General features: G+C 40.3%; 1 protein-coding gene across 4 annotated transcripts in view; it reads left to right on the top strand.

The window, feature by feature from the left end:
* The window catches only part of LOC311056574 (uncharacterized protein), an 86,626-nt gene extending 80,749 nt beyond the window's left edge, over positions 1–5,877 (top strand). For all 4 annotated transcript variants that reach the window (XM_084073289.1, XM_084073288.1, XM_084073287.1 and 1 more), the window contains 3 exons: positions 2,444–2,598; positions 3,014–3,153; positions 3,255–5,877. In XM_084073289.1, coding sequence (XP_083929415.1) covers positions 2,444–2,598; positions 3,014–3,153; positions 3,255–3,369 — 410 coding nt within the window. In that variant the 3' untranslated portion in view covers positions 3,370–5,877. The remainder of the gene's footprint in view (positions 1–2,443; positions 2,599–3,013; positions 3,154–3,254) is intronic.
* Positions 5,878–19,555: the final 13,678 nt, after the last annotated feature.

Raw genomic sequence — 19,555 nt, 5'->3', positions numbered from 1 at the left:
TGCAGATTTATTGCAAAACATACACATCTTTTTTTCAAACATACAAAGACATGAATGAAATAATTGCTATTAAACTCTGCTTTACTGGAAAAGGGCAAGGTTTCAGCTCAATTGGAGCCCCTTTGATGTCATAGCAACTTGCAAGCAGAGTTCACCATAAGTTCAGCTGTAGCCTAATCAACACACCTGTGCTTGGAAAAAAAAAAAAGATGAGAGAAGCTGGAAGGAACGCTTGCTGGTTGGTTGCAGAAAAACAAATCAGGTGTCTCCAAATTCTTTATCTCCACCTCCATCTTTTCCCCAGCTAATTAGAATCGAGCATTTCCATTAAATGGAAATGAGGAGGTGTGATTTGAAAACAGCAGCCAATGAGAGTGTAGCTTTCCCATCTCATGGGGGAATTAGGAAATGCTGAAGCGTGATTGCACGTTTGGTAACCAGACTATCCCTCTCCCGGCACCGCTACCCAGACACAAGAAACAATATACATTGACATTATATGAACGTGCAACTTTTACACTACAGATTCTTTCTTTTTTTACATCACTCTCCGATTGAGTCATTGGCTCCTCAATGGTGCTGAAAAGTAACTATTTACATTTACTCAAGGACCATGTTTGGAATGCCAATTTCAATGTAACCATGTTTTGAAAAGCGCTTTATAAATAAAGTTTATTCTTATTATTAAGTTAACTTGAAACGGGAGACCATTTCAGAGGGTTTTAATAGTCACAAACAAAATATTGGATTTCACAGTCCAATGGATTCCTAGGCCCCCAAAACACAGGGTTAGACACAAAAAGTACTTGTCTAAGATAAATAATGAAGGAGTGGGACTATTTTAATGATTTTTTGGCCATCTTTAAAATAACACCTTTCCAATGGTCAAACTTTGGTAAAAGTAAAACTTTTAGTATGTTATTCAGGACACCTAATACTATGAAAAACAAAGAAGTTGAGAAACCTTTTGTTCAAATTTTTTTAGGGTAAGTGCTTTTTTTTCATATATGCACCCACCTAAAGGGTCGTCTTATCCACATGCTGGTTGGTACGATAGTGTTGCGTTCTGATGGTGCAATTCCACAGCTTATTTTAAATCAACCACATCCCCAGGAGCAAAGTGATATCTGTAACTAACGGCACAGTTGCGCCTTAGATTGACTAAATAGTGCCCTAGCAGGTTGCACCAGTCCGGTAATTGTCGGTTTTGACAAAGGAGCTACAGTGTAGCTCCTTTTCAAAACCGACAATTAGGGTTCCCCAATTAGTTTTCCCCAAGGCCCAAATTATGTCTAGGCTATCAAGCCGAGGGCCAGGGGCATTGTGCGCGCCGGAATCGTGCACTTGTGCGAAATTTTGAGTTTTTTCTTCTCTAATCTAGCTAATTTGACACTGTGTTATTTTAGGCCTGGGATTCTTATATCCTGTGTTGAGGGTCACACAAGGAAAAAATGCACTCTGGAAACAAAATATGTTGAGAACCAACCATTTACTTAAAATATTTGGTTGTTATAGTCAGATTAACAGCAGCCAGTTGTACATACTAAAAGTCCAGAATCAACAATTTACTTCCAGATGTTACAGTCTGCTTGAACAGTAATACAGATAATTAATATATATATATATATATGTAATTCCATGAACTATTACGGTATTACTAGCAGCAATAATATTTCCCTTTAGCTATTTTTAAGTTCTACATCTAGGTAAAAGAAAAATAATAGTGTTGTTAATAGCTCATAGGACCATACTTTTAACATACATACATTTAAACAATATTATGGGCTGTAGTGATGTGTCATTCAGTGTAACAAGAGCGTTTTCTTCTTGCAGAAATCCGCAAATGGCAAACAGCTCCGTTCCCATTGAAAGAATCCGCCCTCATAGGTAGAATCAAACTTAGGTGTGACCGCGCCCTAAGGCAGGATGTTTTTGTAACAAATCTTCAACAACTTGTGCGTTGTACCTGAGACATACAGTATCAAATATGTGGTATAGGATAACCATTGATATATAACCTTGTGATTGTGAAACTATTGACATAATTTAATGTTATTTCATTTAAAGGAATAGTTTACCCCCAAAAATACTTTTTTTCTATCGATTAGTCACCCCATGGAGACTTGAATTCATGGATATTTTGTTGTTTTTGTCACATTCCTAAGACAATAATTTGATGACCAGCCGACCGGTAGGCAGTGGTTCCGGTAGGAGATACAAAGGAGACTCTTTGTGTCTCCTATCGGAACCTCTGCCGGTCAAGTGTGTGTGTGTGTATATACATATATGTTACAGGGAAATTGGCTTTCCAGGGAAATTGAAAAAGGAGCGTTTGTTTTTTTTGTTTTTTTAATTTCCTGAACCAAGTTTTTGTTGTTATTATTACCTGTTAAAAACATGTATCAATCAGTGCATTTAAAATCCATCTTATGTTGCTGTTTAGAGACGTGTTCCGAATCCGATGGATGGGAGGCGTTGGGTTATAACACGCACATGTGTTATAAAATACCTACGGATGAGTACACTTGGGTGGGCGGTAGAAAGCACTGTCAAGCTGAAGGTGGAGATCTGGTCTTCATTGAAACTCAGACGCTAATGGTTAGTGTGTGTGTGTGTGTGTGTGTGTGTGTGTGTGTGTGTGTGTGTGTGTGTGTGTGTGTGTGTGTGTGTGTGTGTGTGTGCGTGCGTGCGTGTGCGTGCGTGCGTGCGTGCGTGCGTGCGTGCGTGCGTGCACCCAGGTGTCCATTATATATGGTTTGGATGATGGACACCTGCGAGCACACGTGTGCTCAGCACACATATGTGTAAATGTAATGTATGTGTGAGTGTGTGCGTGTGTGCGTGCGTGCGTGCACCCAGGTGTCCATTATATATGGTTTGGATGATGGACACCTGCGAGCACACGTGTGCTCAGCACACATATGTGTAAATGTAATGTATGTATGTGATTATAGTGAAAACCTGACTGTATTAGAGAAAACTAATTATGGTTCAATCTTCTGCAAATGATCAGGACTCATTAAAAAAGAGGATAGCAGCTGCCGAACCCCGTGGAGGACGAGTTTGGGTTGGTTTGATAAGTCTACATTTACTGTATGATGCGGGACATAAGCAGTGTTCCATTTATCAATGGGTGAAACCAGGAATACTCCCGTGAGTTTCTTTTTCTATTGTAACTCAATCAAAATCACTGCATCTGATTGACTGAGTGGATAAATGAGTGGTTAAAATGCATTATGTTTGTTACTCTACAGTCAACAGACCACCAAAGACCCTTTATGTGCAACGCTGAACCGCTTCGGAGAATATGAGGTGGAGCAGTGCAGCCAGGGAAAATATCAAGCAATCTGTGAGAAGATGTTACCATGAAAGTTTGAAAAACTCAGACGTTCATTCATTATTCATTATTCTTTCTTGGCTAATGTGTGTGAGATACTTAAATGATTATCATAACTAAATGTGGAGGATACATTTAATTATTGTCTTCTGTTATTCATGCAAAATGTTATATGGAATAATGCATAACAAGACTTGCGTAAAAACTAGTACAGTATAAACTGATTTATATTATGAGTATAATACACACCATATGGTGATGTGATGTACATGACAAATTTGTGTGAAGAGAACTGTTCTGTATAGAGCTCCTTCTGCTTGAAAAAGTCTTCCTATCAACATCAGACACAGCAAAAAGTAGATTTTCTTTTAAAAGGTAGTAAAACACAAATGTATTAATCTCATATAGACGTTATTGTGTTTTTTGCCGTTCTGTAACCTTTGATAGTTTTGTGTTGTGTATTTGTGATAACTTTGAGAAATAAACCCCGACAGAAGGGCTTTATTTCTCAATAACGACCGGCTCCCCATTGATTAGCATGTCTTAGCATTATCATTAACACTTCCATTGTGCTAGGGTCATTTTTTTTACCTGTTTTCAAGTTTAAATTAGGTTAGGTAAAAAGTACCCTTTACATTTCTTTATTGGATCAAGGCTTCATGATATCCTCAGAAATAGCCATTTTAACGCAACAAAATTATTTATCATCATTTTAATTAATTTTGATGGTCTCTATAAAAAAAAAAGACACAATTGTGGTGTTAGGGTCCGAAATGACCCGGCAGAGAAGTGTGGCTCTATTCCCCCCAAATTGTCAATATTCAATGTTTACATGTTTGAGAGTGAGAGAGACTTGTCCTCAATTAGCATTTGCTATCAGGAGTAAAATAAAGTTTGAGTTTATGAAAAATAAATGACTTTTTACCTTCTATGGTATACGGGTCAAAAATGACCAACAGGGGCATTATTGATCAAGTTAAAAAACGAAAACAAGTATTTTTATTATTTTATATATTTTTTTTTGGAAGTGTGTTCTAATTATTATTCTTAATTATTATATTATAGCTAGATAATATCATTGTCCATAAAGCACCGAAGTCTGACGTAATTTACACATCCTACCTGGGTCGCGTTTCCCCCCCCCCCCCCCGTTCTGAAATCCCATAGACGTATTTAATATCGCGTCAAATAAGAACTGTGTTCCAAAAATAAACAAATGACCCCGGCGGTTTTACTCTTATGGATATGAAGCATCAACTGACGGTGAGAGAACGCTAATGTTAATTCCGACGAATTAGTTACATTTTCACCAGCTATGAGGTGGGAGAAAAAAAAAAATGAAAATAATTATTTTTTCAGTATTTTGGGCTGATTTAAATCACCGGTCAAATTTGACCCGCTAACACCACAAGTGGATGCAGTTTTCTATAGACCCCTTAACAGACAACGTCACAAGATAAGAACCAGTATGCGTGCAACCAGTATGCGCGCAATGAAACCCATTCTATCAGGTCTCGCTAGGACGCGCCTCACTAGCCAACACACAAGAGGGGGTTGGGCTGTGCTGAAACCAGCGCACCCCGAAACAACAGGGTGGGAATTGATTGCGTGAACAATCACCTGTGCATCCAGTCTCAATGTTAGTTAACAAATAATTGGTCTATACATGGCTGCTTAATAAATACATGTATATACAGTATATATTAACCCAAAAGTAACAACAAATGATTTGATTGATTTTAAAAGGTTTGCATTGGATATGGTGATGAAAGTAGTCCAACTGGGAAAATATTGATAGGAAGTGTTGATCAGTATGTTAATCATTATTGTGTTACTGTATTGTCTATTACTCGCCGCAAAAGTCTTCAAAATCATTCTTGAGGGTACTGTTTAACTGTAAATGATATTGTGTGTTTGTTTACATGGCTGCCAGTGCCATGTTGGATACAGCAAAAATCAATTAACGCAGATTGATATGAGCCAGATGCTCTCAGGTGCAGAGTCTTGAGATAGCGGCCAGTTATTGAGTTCAGGGTCAGGGACGCAACCCTGACAGGGACGCAACCCTGTCACTTGGGTTGCGTCAGTGCCCCCTCCCACTGAGCATTTTTCTGGCTATTAGACGTCTAAAATACGTCTAATGGCTAGGCTAAAACGGGGTTATAATTGGTCTAACAGTGAAAGTTTTTTAGCGGTCTAGATGTTGATTAGCTGTTTTTTTTAAGCATCTATTTATAGACCGTCTATATTATAGACATTGAAATGCCGTCTATAATATAGACGTCTATATACAGACGCTTAAAAAACAGCTAATCGACGTCTAGGCTAAGCCTAGACCGCTAAAAAACTTTCACTGTTAGACCAATTATAACCCTGTTTTAGACGGAGGTCTAATAGCCGACTATGGCTCAGTGGGCTGCTTTAGGAGACATGGGTGTGGCAGACTGAAGTACATCGAATTATTAGGCAGCTTGAGCCAATAGGGGGATTTAGTTTCTTTCCGTTTTCTGTTCTTAACTTCCTGTCAAAAAAATATTACAACCTGCAATGAATAAATAACAGGTACCTTCTCTGAGTTTCTGCTTGTATTATTGTTATTTCTTTCTCCAGCTATTTAACTGCCTGTGTACCCCTGCTACACTTAGGCTACTACATTGAAATTGGTAATTGTTTATAGTTATTGAGTTCAGCTATCATTATTGAAAAACGAATTTAACCCCTTGTTTGAGCCAAATCTGGGTTGAACGTGATTTGCGGAGCTCCCTCTGGTGTTGTGATTGTGGACGCCATTGACGTTTTTGAAGTAGTTTGACAGGTACATGGGTGACTTTGTGGTGTAGTGTATCTTGTAGACCAGGCCCATTGCAAGTTGCTGTACTCTGTCCTCTACCCCAAGCCATCCCACCCTAGCAAAATGAGCAGGGGTTAGATGAGTTGTAGGTGTGAGGCCAAGCAGTAGCCTGACCAGTTTGTTTTGGGATGTCTGGAGCCTTGTTTTTAATGCCTTTGTGGTGCTATGGTACCATGAGGTGGTGCATGCATAGTCGAAGTGACATTGGCGTGCTCCTGCTAGAGTTCTCAATGTATTCCTACTGACCAGTGAGGAAATCCTGTACAAAAATCTTGTTCTTTGGTTTACTTTTTTGATTACTTTAGTTGCCAATTTCTCACTGGAAAGATTTGCTTGTAAGATTTGAGTGTACGCAAGGATCCATTTGGTTCCATGTGTATAATCTCAGAGTTAAATTAACAGTGAGGATTTTACTGTGTAGCAACCACTTTGCTCCTCACTGGCAGGTGAGTCGGTAGGATACAACAGCGGTGACAACACAGAAATGTGTGTGGGGAGGAATCAATTGGCATAACGACAAAACATTGGGGAGAAAAAGGGGTAAAAAGAAGAACTGAGGAAGGAACGGGTGCAGTACGTTAGTCCGACAGCACCCTAACCCTAACCGCACGCGGATGCCACATAGTCGGAGAAAAGGTCTGTCGGATTATCGCATGCCTCCCGGAAGGAACACATGTGAGTGTGTGAGATCAAATGTGAGTTCAGTATTCAATAATATTGTTCCCTCCAAGCTTGTCACCAAGCTCTGAAATGTAGGATTCAATACCATCCTGTGCAACTGAATCCTGGACGTCCTGACAGACAAACACCAGGCCACAATCTATGGCTGGGTCGACACAATTTCATTTAAAGCTGCAATCTGGAACTTGTTTTAATACATAACGTGTCATTTTAACCAGTATGTTAATACAATATAACTAGCACATCTGCATTGACATGTCACTGACTGCCTCCTGTGCACAGTCTTGTTGTGAATCCTACAGTTGTCTTGCCGCTACGGCCCTGTTGTCACTTTCCTCATCCCAGAGTTCCACAACAGACATCTGAATAGTACCAAGCGTGTGCCAGATGGCTTAAGGGTGGCAGTATTATCACACTCTCTGTGATAATAGTTCGATGTCAGTCTTGCCCAATTAAGTAATGTTATGTAATGTCGCTGTTATAAACTGCTCAAAAAAAGTTCGGAAACTTAACTTCGGTCAATTATATCTCCCCTTTGATAATACCAATTGGTATTGTGTTTTATATCATTTTTATCGTTGATTAGTCACCTTTACAACGAGGTACAGCTTGTAAGGATTGCATTCTTGGAATGAGCAACACAGCTAAACGTGTGGGTAGCGCCTCCAAAAAATTTGCCAAAATCACCCAATATGCTTCTGTTGGTAATCGCTCTTGTTTTGAGCAACCTGCCAGCACACACCTGCTGAGAGGTGTGTGCCAGTAGTCACAGGTGTGTGACTGCCTCACAGGTGAGTGACTGGCACCTGAACATGGGTTCTGCAACTTTGTTGAGTTTATGTATGCTCCAAGCAGCAACACTGCCCCCATGGAAAGATGCCACGTTTGTCCCTTCAGGATAAGGCCCGTGCAATAGGGCAAGTGAAGCTGGTGTTCCGTTACGCAGATTACGCATTATTTGATGTCAGCCCTGTTGTCAGCCCTGGTACCATTTGCAGGCAGGTGTGTGACTGGCACCTGAGCATGGACCCTGCAACTTTGACATCTGTCTTTGGTACCGTTGTGCAAATCTTGCCTGTAAATCTATGGTTCCTCAGTGAAGCAAGGGGTCTTGGGATGTTGTCTTCCTTGTTGACTTCACCTGTCTCACAGAACTTGGTCCTAAGTTTGGAAATGGTACCAGGGCTAACACCAAATAATGCTGTCACTCTGCATAACGGAACACCAGCTTCACTTGCCCTATTGCACGGGCCTTATCCTGAAGGGACAAACGTGGCATCTTTCCATGGGGGCAGTGTTGCTGCTTGGAGTACAAACTCAACAAAGTTGCAGAACCCATGTTCAGGTGCCAGTCACTCACCTGTGAGGCAGTCACACACCTGTGACTACTGGCACACACCTCTCAGCAGTGTGTGCTGACAGGTTGCTCAAAACAAGAGTGATTACCAACAGAAGCATATTGGGTGATTTTGGCACATTTTTTGGAGGCGCTACCCACACATTTAGCTGTGTTGCTCAATCCACAAATGCACGATCCTTACAAGCTGTACCTCGTTGTAAAGGTGACTAATCAACGATAAAAATGATATAAAACACAATACCAATTGGTATTATTAAAGGGGAGATATAATTGACCGAAGTTAAGTTTCCGAACTTTTTTTGAGCAGTTTATTACATTATGCCAGGTCATCACCTCTATTATTACTAAAATTACAGATTGCAGCTTTAATTGTACTTTCATTCTATTTTTCAACATTATTAACATTATGTTGTTATTTGTACATTTTTTTCCCATTTTACTTTTATTATGGCTTTTTGATCTTATTATATTTTGACTGTTCTCTCACTGTAGAGGAGCCTTTAAGTTAAATAATGTTACTTTCTGTAACGTTGCCACAGCTGTACTGTAAGTGCATGTGACAACAACAACAAAAAACGTTATAGTGATAAGATGCAACTTTCTGTTTCCCTGTCACTTGGGTTGCGTCAGTGCCCCCTGCTTTAGGACACATGGGTGTGGCAGACTGAAGTACATCGAATGATTAGGCAGCTTGAGCCAATAGGGGGATTTAGTTTCTTTCCGTTTTCTGTTCTTAACTTCCTGTCAAAAAAATATTACAACCCGCAATGAATAAATAACAGGTACCTTCTCTGAGTTTCTGCTTGTATTATTGTTATTTCTTTCTCCAGCTATTTAACTGCCTGTGTACCCCTGCTACACTTACTACATTGAAATTGGTAATTGTTTATACATTTATTGCACTATTGTTGCTGTGTAACTAAAGTATACAATTGATGACATATATTGAGTAATAACGATAACACCGCGGCACATTCACATCAAGTACAAATAGTCTCAGTGACCTAAGATTGTGTTGGTTGAATACCTGTCTTCAAATCTGTGACTGTTTGGGCTGAACAGTGAACATGTTTTGAGTTGGAATTTAATGTGTGCAAAGAATAAATAAACATATTGTGCAGAAGTTTAGAAGCCAGCTGAGGCCTTATAGAAAACGTCTATAATTATAGAATCACAATAAAATCAAAAAGGTTATACATCAAGTGAGACAACATACCTAACTACATATAATCTGTATCTATATACCTAACAGAGCTATTTGGCTACTTTTGGATATGATTCTTCTTTTGTAGTTTGCTTTAAATACTAGCAGGGATGGAGATGTTTTCAACAGAACTGTCTAAGGTAGTACGACAATAAGGGATGTGAAAGTCCTCAGACACATAACATACTGATGAATATCAAAATTAAAAGTAAACAGAATTATTAAAAATAATTGGTACATAAATAATTTGACTGGTACATAAATAGGATAATGTGAATGTTTTTCTTTTTTTTTTTTTTTTTTTTACAGAAGGAGCGGATGGTTCCAGATAAGAAACCTTTTTTGAATTAAAGATGAGACAGAAGATGAGACAAATGAGTGCTGACCCACATTATGTTGGAATCTACTGCATTGGTAATTTTATCAATAAACTGCAAGAGGGCCATCGAAACCATAATCGCCGCTGTCTGGAAAAAAACTTTTATGTCCAAAATTGTTACCTTTCAGGAACTGGGGGAAAGAAAACTGTGTTCCAATGGATCCAGTGTAGTTATTAGTTATTATTTACTCACAAGATCTGTGACTTTTCATTAATTCAATATTTATAAAATCCACAGACACACTTAACCACTATCACTTTCACCAAAACTAGTCAAAATAGCAGATCTACAAACTCATTGTCAATTCATTGTGAGCTTGTAGATCAGTTATTTTAGCTACTTTTATGTGACACTAGTATGACAAAGTCGGGCATTAATCTAAAAAACAAACAAAAAAAACATAAAAGGTTGAAATATGGAGAGATCCGGGTTCTGCCTGACAGCAACAATATAATATTTTTATCACTGAGATGTTCTAGAATTCTGGAATAAACTAGTATCTCTAATACTTTAAACATGCAGGGTAATATAGAAATCAGTCACTAATTTTGACACCCAGTTTCAAGACTTAAACAGCCTGTAAACAGGATGTTCTGGGTGGGGCTAAACACCTTAACTACTAGTACAAAACTTTATAGATGTTTTTGGGGGGTGAGAAAAATACTTGACAGGGGCATTATTGATCAAATATGTGGTTTGGCTAAGTGAACTTTACAATAATACCATAAAAGCATTTTCAAATAAAAAGTTGATTAGTTGTGACACAGCATGGAACATCATCAGAACTAGTCTTGAAGCATCAGACTCAGTTCAATGTATACTTTGGAGCCAGGAGGAGATGGAGTGTATGAATTAATAGAATAGGCCTACTATGACATGAAAAAAAAATCACAAATTGCACTTGCAATATTTGTATTAAATGTTATCAGAATCTACAGCACCTTAAAATAAATTACAATAAAAACTGAAGAACCAAGGGAAAAGTGGCCTGATGCCTTAGATTACAATATCTGCTTATCCTGCAGCACCCCCATGAGGAGATGTCTGCAAACAGCAGCCAATAATGTCAAAAGAAATACATGCATCGTTTACAATGGCTGTGGATTCAGTGATCACTTGAACTCACTGACAAATAAGTAAATAGCCTCAAATACACACATTAAGCAGTTGTTTCCTCTTGATTTTGTGATATAATAACAACTGCATGTGAAACCCACGCACGCACGCACGCACACACATACACACACACACACACACACACACACACACACACACACACACACACACACACACACACACACACACACACACACACACACACACACACACACACACACACACACTGAAATTACAAAGTTAGAATTATGGATTACTTTTTATACACTGTTTTATAACGAGTGGTGAGATGTACAGCCATCATCAGTGACACATGTAGCGTTACAATTATACTGTCGCTTAACCACCATGGACATTTTGTAGTATTTGTATTGTCAAAATTGTCCACCCTAGAGGGTCTTTTGTGATTCTTCCCAAGGTTTGATTGATTGATTGATTGATTGATTGATTGAATACTTTAATAGCAGTTGAATTAACCACTTTCAACCTGGTGTCCCTATTTTGTGAATATCAAAGGCAAAATGTTTCCAAAATAGCCGCTCCATAAGCTCACAACTTGCTTTTTTTTTCACTTTGAGAACAATGATTTATAGTACTGCTGGGAGGGCTCCTCAGACGTGGGCGAAGCATTCCCTCTGTGGGACAGTGGCAGCCTTTCCCAGAAAGGCTCCCACCGTCCCACAGAAGGCAAGTGTAGAGAAATGAAGCATAGCGTTTGTTCATGCAGGACATTTGCTTAACATTCCCTGATTTTGCCTATAGCATGCTGGCTTGGATAAAATTCAGGGAATATCTCCAAGAGTAGAGCCTTTATAACGCCAAGCTTAACTGTATTCCATTTGTTGCAATACATGGTTAAATCTTCTTTGACGTGAGTGTTCCTGACTGAAGTCTTAGTTTAATCAGGATGTTGAGACAAACAGAGTCAGGGACATTTCTAAGAAGTTTATTACTTGAGCTCATGGGAGAAATACATTAAAGGTCGGTGGTCAAGTATTGGAGTATGGAGAGACCAGACCAACCTTACACACATAGGAGGGGAGCTTGTGTCTTTGTTACAAGCTGAACTCCCGAACCCATAACAATTAACACCAGGCCAGCATTCAGATTGTCAGAACATATATCATAAGGCCAAGGATGAATGACACCCAAATCACATCACATGCAAATGCTAGTCGGGTGGTCTAGTATACATGATTACTGACAATAAGGTTTTACTCTAACAGTGAATAAAGAAATTATTCCACATGAGTTATCTCCACAACTGGCACTAAGCACTGTCAAGTTCATAATGTGCTACTATCTAGCCTACCATCTATAAGTGTCTTACTTTTATCCTTTTATCCTGCAGTAAAAACATATATTTCTATACCTTTTTTTCTCTCTGTACTATAAGTTACACTGTCAGTACAGCACAGTGCAGTGCAGTTACAATAAAAATGTCCAATAAGTAAAAAGCGACAGGTGCACACCGCAACACTGTTTCCAAATTGTATTATACATTTGTAGCGTTCTGTGATGGGCTTGGTTTTTGTGCACAAAAACAACATCCCTAGTAAATCACACAGCATTGGGGGATATGGCCATTATTTGAAGACAGAGCACAGAGGCTATATAGGACAGTAGTTCAAACACTAGGAGCTACTCCACCCAGACAGAGGACTAATGTAAAAATGGCAAATGTATGAAATCATGCTGTTGTGGGTGCAGGACAAGCGCTCTGGATGGATATCCTCCGTAATGGACAGGGAAGTATACACACATAGTGCTACAGTACAGTGCATAGCCAGGCAACCCACCTCCTTTCTTCAAAGAAGCCCGATAATGACAACACAATCCAAAGGAGGATGACGTTGTTTTGTCAACAGTCTGCACAGTCTGACCTGTGGCCAGTGCTGTGACTGTCAACGCAGGACTTTGCATTATCAAAGCAAAAATATATAAATATAAATAAATATTGGAAGTCCCTTAAAAAAATATAATCCTGCAACAAATCCTATCAACATTTTCTGAAAACCAGCTGTTAAAGGGTCTACACCATGAATTTTAACTTTTTCTTCATTTTTGTGTGTTTTTGGTCTCCCCCACCTCTCTTCTGTTCCAACAAATACCCGACTTCGAGCATGCAGGCTTTCATAGGCTATCTGTGTTTTTTATGTAAATTGGTCTGAAAACAGTCCGTCAGATTTGTTCCCCCACCCTACGTCACGTCTGGGAACAATTCCTCCCGTTTTTCAGTTCTAACCAAAAAAAAAAAAATCAAAAAAAATATATTTTTTTTTTTTTTTCATTTTATTTTTTTTTTTAATTTTTTCTTATTTTTTTTTTTTACTTTTTCCACACAGAACCAGGACATGACATGCATACAAACTGGCTCAATAGCGCCCCGTGCCAAACAGGACAATGTGGTATTGCAGGTGAAAGTGCTTTATAAGCCAGAGAGAAGTTAGTTGGAATGAGTATATCTGAGGCTTGATTTAGGCTCAAACCTTTTGAAAAACGTTTGAGGGACATAAACAATATGATATCAAATATTATTATTATTTTTTAAATTCATGGTGTAGCTCCTTTAAACTTTGACTTACGAAGCTTATTGATTAGTCTAGTAATATGCTGTAAAGCTTAGCCTAGGGTTTTACAATTACGATTTTAAGGCTATTGATTATAATTGCGTTGCAGAAAGGGCAAGGCGGTCGGTTGTTCCATCCTATCCATTATGGGTCTCTGCGGTTGTTATTATGGCTCATTACTTTCCCCTGACCCATCTGGTAATCTGCCTTATACTGTACCATGGAGGTTCTGTGAAACAAGATGTTTATACAAATAAAATGCCAGCTTCATCTAAGCGATAATAGATAGTTAGTAGATTTGAGATTACAATTTTAAGTTAATATCTGCTGGAATAAATAATAAAGAAGATCAAATAACATACAGACTTTGCCTTTGGTGAAGAAAAATGCTTTGATTGATCAGATTTATTTTCCAGATCAATAGAATTATGATTCGTTTTTTTTTCCGTTTTTATGGATTCTGCTAAATCCCCTAAAAGCACAGCTGTGCTTATTGTACAAACTGCAAAATAGAGGCTGTAAAAAGGGTATATTTTGCACTAATTACAAGTTTTTACAACTGAGCCTCCAAAATTATAGCCCTTTGATCCAAACATTCACAGCAGGAAGCCTCCTCTCCCAACTACTGAGGCCAAGTGAACCATGCAATTCTCCCATTTCATCTCATCTTTTTCATGAGACAATAAATAGTGACAGAATTTTTTGAAATATCTGAACTGCTGTAGTATTTCAATAGGCTCTATGCACAGCAGCCATATTGGAAAGAAATGGGCCTCTTCCTTACTTGACTTCCTTCACAGGTTTTACCAATGATACTAATTAAGGCTCTGTTCCATTTAGTGTAGCACAGTGGACCCCCATAACTCTGAGAGTGTACAAACGGAACCAAATGGACCCTTACGGGTCCATTTGGTTCCGTTTGTACACTCTCAGAGTTACACACCTTTTAACTCATTTTCCGCCAATAACGCATATATGCGTTCTATAGAATCTATAGATTTTTATTTTTTTTTACATTTTTTTTTTATTTGACCCAAAGACCAAGGATATATGATTTTTGGAAGATCTAGACTCCTATCCACTTCCTTGTTAACTTAAAACTTAAAAAATCTGTATCTCAACTACTGAGTACTTTTTTAATTTCAATGAAAAATCTCTGGCAGAAAACTGCAAAAAATCTGAAATAATTCTGGCAGGGCAAGTGTTAAGGGGCCATTTGGAACCCCCTCAAGGAACCATGAGGGTCCCTGGACCACACTTTGAGACCCACTGGTGTAGCAGAGTGTTATCCAGTGAGACGAAATGCACAATATCAGCACCCTGCCTCTGTTTGACCAGAATGGAACAGAGCCTTCATTAGTGTCATTGGTAACACCTGTGTGAAGGAAGTAAGACGAGGCCCAATTTCTCTCCAAAATGGCTGCCGTGCATAGAGCCTATTCCCACGTTCAAAGACAACACTGGAAATTATTTCTAATGAACATACTGACTGTAGTAAAGTAGTAAGTATACTGACTGATAAAATGGGTTAGAGGAATATGGAGAGGTATAAGTGTATAAGGCCCAATTCTTTCCTCCCTGTAGTTCCAGTTTGTAACCCTTGTCTCCTGCAGGACATGCAGGAGGAGGCAGGAGCATATGGTACAATGTTACCTTGACTTGTGAAACGGTTGGTAATTTGCCAATGTCTGGGTGAATCAAGAGAGAAGTGGATGGGATGAAAAGCAACGGGAGCATCACGCTGAAACCATTTCTCCCAGCAGTCAGCGGGGCTCCGGGGGGGGGGGGGGGGGGGGGGGTGCACCTCTCGACTGGCATCAGAGAGACCAGACTTTGGCAGCACTACTGTGTCCACTGACCGTTCTACAGATCACACTTCACACAGGCACAAACACACACTCACACACAAGCAAGCATGCATGGCGTGTTCCCGTGTGAGGGTAACACACAGACACACACAGACACACACACACAACCCAACAAACGTTTCGAGATATCAGTTTAGGGTTGCATGAGATTAAACGAACCAGATGTCAAGATCATGCTAAACGAGGAAAGCAGATACTCAGAACAGGACAGTAGATGGCACTGGTTCAGCTGCTTTTTTTTGTAACACATCATGCAGAAACAGACCACTCACGGCTGAGTACCCTCTCTGGGCACATTTCGATTGAATTAGTGATATGTTGCAAATGTGTTGAACAACACGGACACGGTGCTTTGACCATTGTGAGTCCAGGAGCTCCAGGCAGGGCTCCATCATGCCCTGCATGCCTGCCTGGCCTTTAATCGGGCCCCAGTTGTCCATCCCCATTAGCCTACTTTAGTTGACACTGATGAACCCAAGAACTTTGTGTTTGAAGCAATAACGCGCAATCAGCATGTTCACATGCTTGGGGACAGATACACACACACACACACGTGCGCTCGCTCGCTCGCTCGCACGCACGCACGCACGCACACACACACACACACACACACACACACACACACACACACACACACACACACACACACACACACACACACACACACACACACACACACGCACCACGAACCCACAAGCACAACTTATTTGTTGAACTCAGCTCTATGATTAATTAAACCAATTTTTTCAGTTATGTAAATGGAATTTCTTTGCACTCAATTGCATTTTTCCAGCGTGTGGGCCAGCTCTTAGAAAACCATTGTCAGCACAGAAAGACTAGACAGTTCATATAGTGGGAAAAACTCCACAATACATTTTATGCTGTTTTCATAAGCTTAGTTTAATACGCTTAATTAAGCCAACAAGTGCAGTGTTACCAATGTCTATCTAAAGATGGCCAAAACCTGTTTGTGCCTGTGTGTGTGTGTGTGTGTGTGTGTGTGTGTGTGTGTGTGTGTGTGTGTGTGTGTGTGTGTGTGTGTGTGTGTGTGTGTGTGTGTGTGTGTGTGTGTGTGTGTGTGTGTGTGTGTGTGTGTGTGTGCGCGTGCATGCGTGCGTGCTCGTGACTCGTGCCTGTCCTGCACATAACTCTTGACGTGTATCGGCAAGGACCCCGGGGGTGTGTTGTGCCGAGTTGGACTAGCCTCTAATCAGGGTTGCCAGATCTGCCTATTATAATTTCCCCGCAAGATTTTATTTGAAAATAGCCGATCGACAAGCTCACAACGCGACGCGTTGTGAGCTTGTAGATCTGCTATTTTCAAATAGCTGATGTATATGTTAAAGTGCACGTGTGGCCCATAGTCGCTTCTTTTGGGCTGGTTTTCCTAGACCTGGTTGCTTGTTTCTCTCACAGAATCTGGCAACACCTCTAAGTACTATGGTAGTGAGTACACTGGGCACTCTCTGGCAACAGGTACAACGAACGTAGCCTACTCTTGCACCAAGTAGGCCTACAAAGGGTATCGCATAAACGGGCGGGGCATGCAATCCCAACTCGCATTGTTACCTCTTATCTCGTCAAACTGCATCTTTGTTGCTCAAATGCAAGAAGGTTATTTATCACATTGGGATGGCATATCCTATGTGTTGTGATGTGATGTGATGTGTTGTGTTGTGTTGTGTTGTGTTGTGTTGTGTTGTGTTGTGTTGTGTTGTGTTGTGTTGTGTTGTGTTGTGTTGTGATGTGATGTGATGTGATGTGATGTGTTGTGTTGTGTTGTGTTGTGTTGTGTTGTGATGTGATGTGATGTGTTGTGATGTGTTGTGTTGTGTTGTGTTGTGTTGTGTTGTGTTGTGTTGTGTTGTGTTGTGTTGTGTTGTGTTGTGTTGTGTTGTGATGTGATGTGATGTGTTGTGATGTGTTGTGATGTGTTGTGTTGTGATGTGATGTGTTGTGTTGTGTTGTGTTGTGATGTGATGTGATGTGATGTGTTGTGATGTGATGTGATGTGATGTGATGTGATGTGATGTGATGTGATGTGTTGTGTTGTGATGTGATGTGATGTGATGTGATGTGATGTGTTGTGATGTGATGTGATGTGATGTGATGTGATGTGTTGTGATGTGTTGTTGTGATGTGTTGTGATGTGATGTGATGTGATGTGATGTGATGTGATGTGATGTGATGTGATGTGATGTGTTGTGATGTGTTGTGTTGTGTTGTGTTGTGTTGTGTTGTGATGTGTTGTGTTGTGTTGTGTTGTGTTGTGTTGTGATGTGATGTGTTGTGATGTGTTGTGATGTGTTGTGTTGTGATGTGATGTGATGTGATGTGATGTGTTGTGTTGTGATGTGATGTGATGTGATGTGATGTGATGTGTTGTGATGTGATGTGATGTGTTGTGATGTGATGTGATGTGATGTGATGTGATGTGATGTGATGTGATGTGATGTGATGTGATGTGATGTGATGTGATGTGATGTGATGTGATGTGATGTGTTGTGATGTGATGTGTTGTGTTGTGTTGTGTTGTGATGTGATGTGATGTGATGTGATGTGATGTGATGTGATGTGATGTGATGTGATGTGATGTGATGTGATGTGTTGTGTTGTGATGTGATGTGATGTGATGTGATGTGATGTGTTGTGATGTGATGTGTTGTGATGTGTTGTGTTGTGTTGTGTTGTGTTGTGATGTGATGTGATGTGATGTGATGTGATGTGATGTGATGTGATGTGATGTGATGTGATGTGATGTGATGTGATGTGATGTGATGTGTTGTGATGCAGCCCTACACAGAGACTGTGCTCTGGATTTGAGAAATAATTGCATTACACTTCATAGTGGTAGAGTAGTGGTTGTCACGTTGCCAGACAGTTGGCTGTCAGTTTTTATAATTGCCAATGTTACCCAGCATTAACATAATTGTCTGATCCACTGACGAGTGTACATGGACAGATTCACTGGTTTAATAACTAGGTTCGCTGAATCGGCATTACTTTCTCATCAACAATGTACATTATATACAGTACCTGTTGTTGGACACCCCCCGGGTAGGTCCGTAGAATTATTTGACCTCTCAAATAATTCTCAAAAATCCATTATAAAAGTGAGCTACCCGTCATTTGCGGGCAACGAGCATCAATCACGGGCAGTATCCGTGCAGTGCCCAGAGAGTACTTGGAGGCCAGTCTATGACATCAGTCATCAACGATACCAGTAATATGATGTTGTTAGTCATCTCCATATTTGGACATATTTGGGCGTGGACAGAAGGACGCCTCAAGCTACGTCTAATGCCAACGTTGACTTTGACACTGCCTAACGCCTGCTCTGGATGACCGCTGATCCGACCGACTTGATCAATAATGTCTGCAGTGTACGGATGTGTGGAATGTGCTGTATGAGTGTTGAATAAAAAGGTGTATGAAGGCAACTTAACAAAACCACAACAGGCCAGCTAGGTGGCAACCCTGAGCAGCTCCTGCTTCAAGGGAGGAGAGAGAGATAGTGAGGGCTGCATGGAAGGAGAGGTCATTATATACCTTCCCCAAACCCAGCTGTACTCAGTTGGTCTGACAGCCTGCTCCACTGCACTAATCACTGAGGCTGCCGGGGCCGGCTAGCCAACAGTGCAGGCAGAGAGGGGCAAGGCGGTTACATCAGCAAAACACATGAGTCGATTAGTGGAAGGGTTCTCGAGACATGTGAATGACAGACTTACACACTCACATACACACTCACTCACAGATTTGTGGAATTAATAGATACTGTAGTGTAGGTATTAAAGAACCAGCTGAACCAGTGTCCCCCATTTCCATGTCAGTCGGTGCCCCAGCACTTAAGTACCTCGTCGTTTCACGTCCATGATCTACAACATCTCTACATTTCTCTTTCTCCATTTTAGTTCTTCAAAGCTGTTGGTCAATACTTAGTTTGTCCATTTAATCTTGGGCAATGGGCATGTTACAGTACGTTCTTGTGAGGCGAGACTGGCAGCACTTGACCAACCAGTGTTATGCAATACAGCTGGCTCCTTCCCAACAGTACCATGTGAGCAGAGGGTACTTTGTACGGTGAGGCACCGGAGGGATTAGGGCCAGGGGTATGAAAGTGTTTGTCGGTATTCGTATAACCCCTGTATGAGTGTGTGTGTATGTGCGTGCGTGCGTGCGTGTGTGTGT

This window comes from Gymnoscopelus microlampas (assembly GCF_963454915.1).
Source record: "Gymnoscopelus microlampas genome assembly, chromosome: 12".
Lineage (NCBI taxonomy): Eukaryota > Metazoa > Chordata > Actinopteri > Myctophiformes > Myctophidae > Gymnoscopelus > Gymnoscopelus microlampas.
This window is presented reverse-complemented; position numbering and strand designations above follow the sequence as displayed.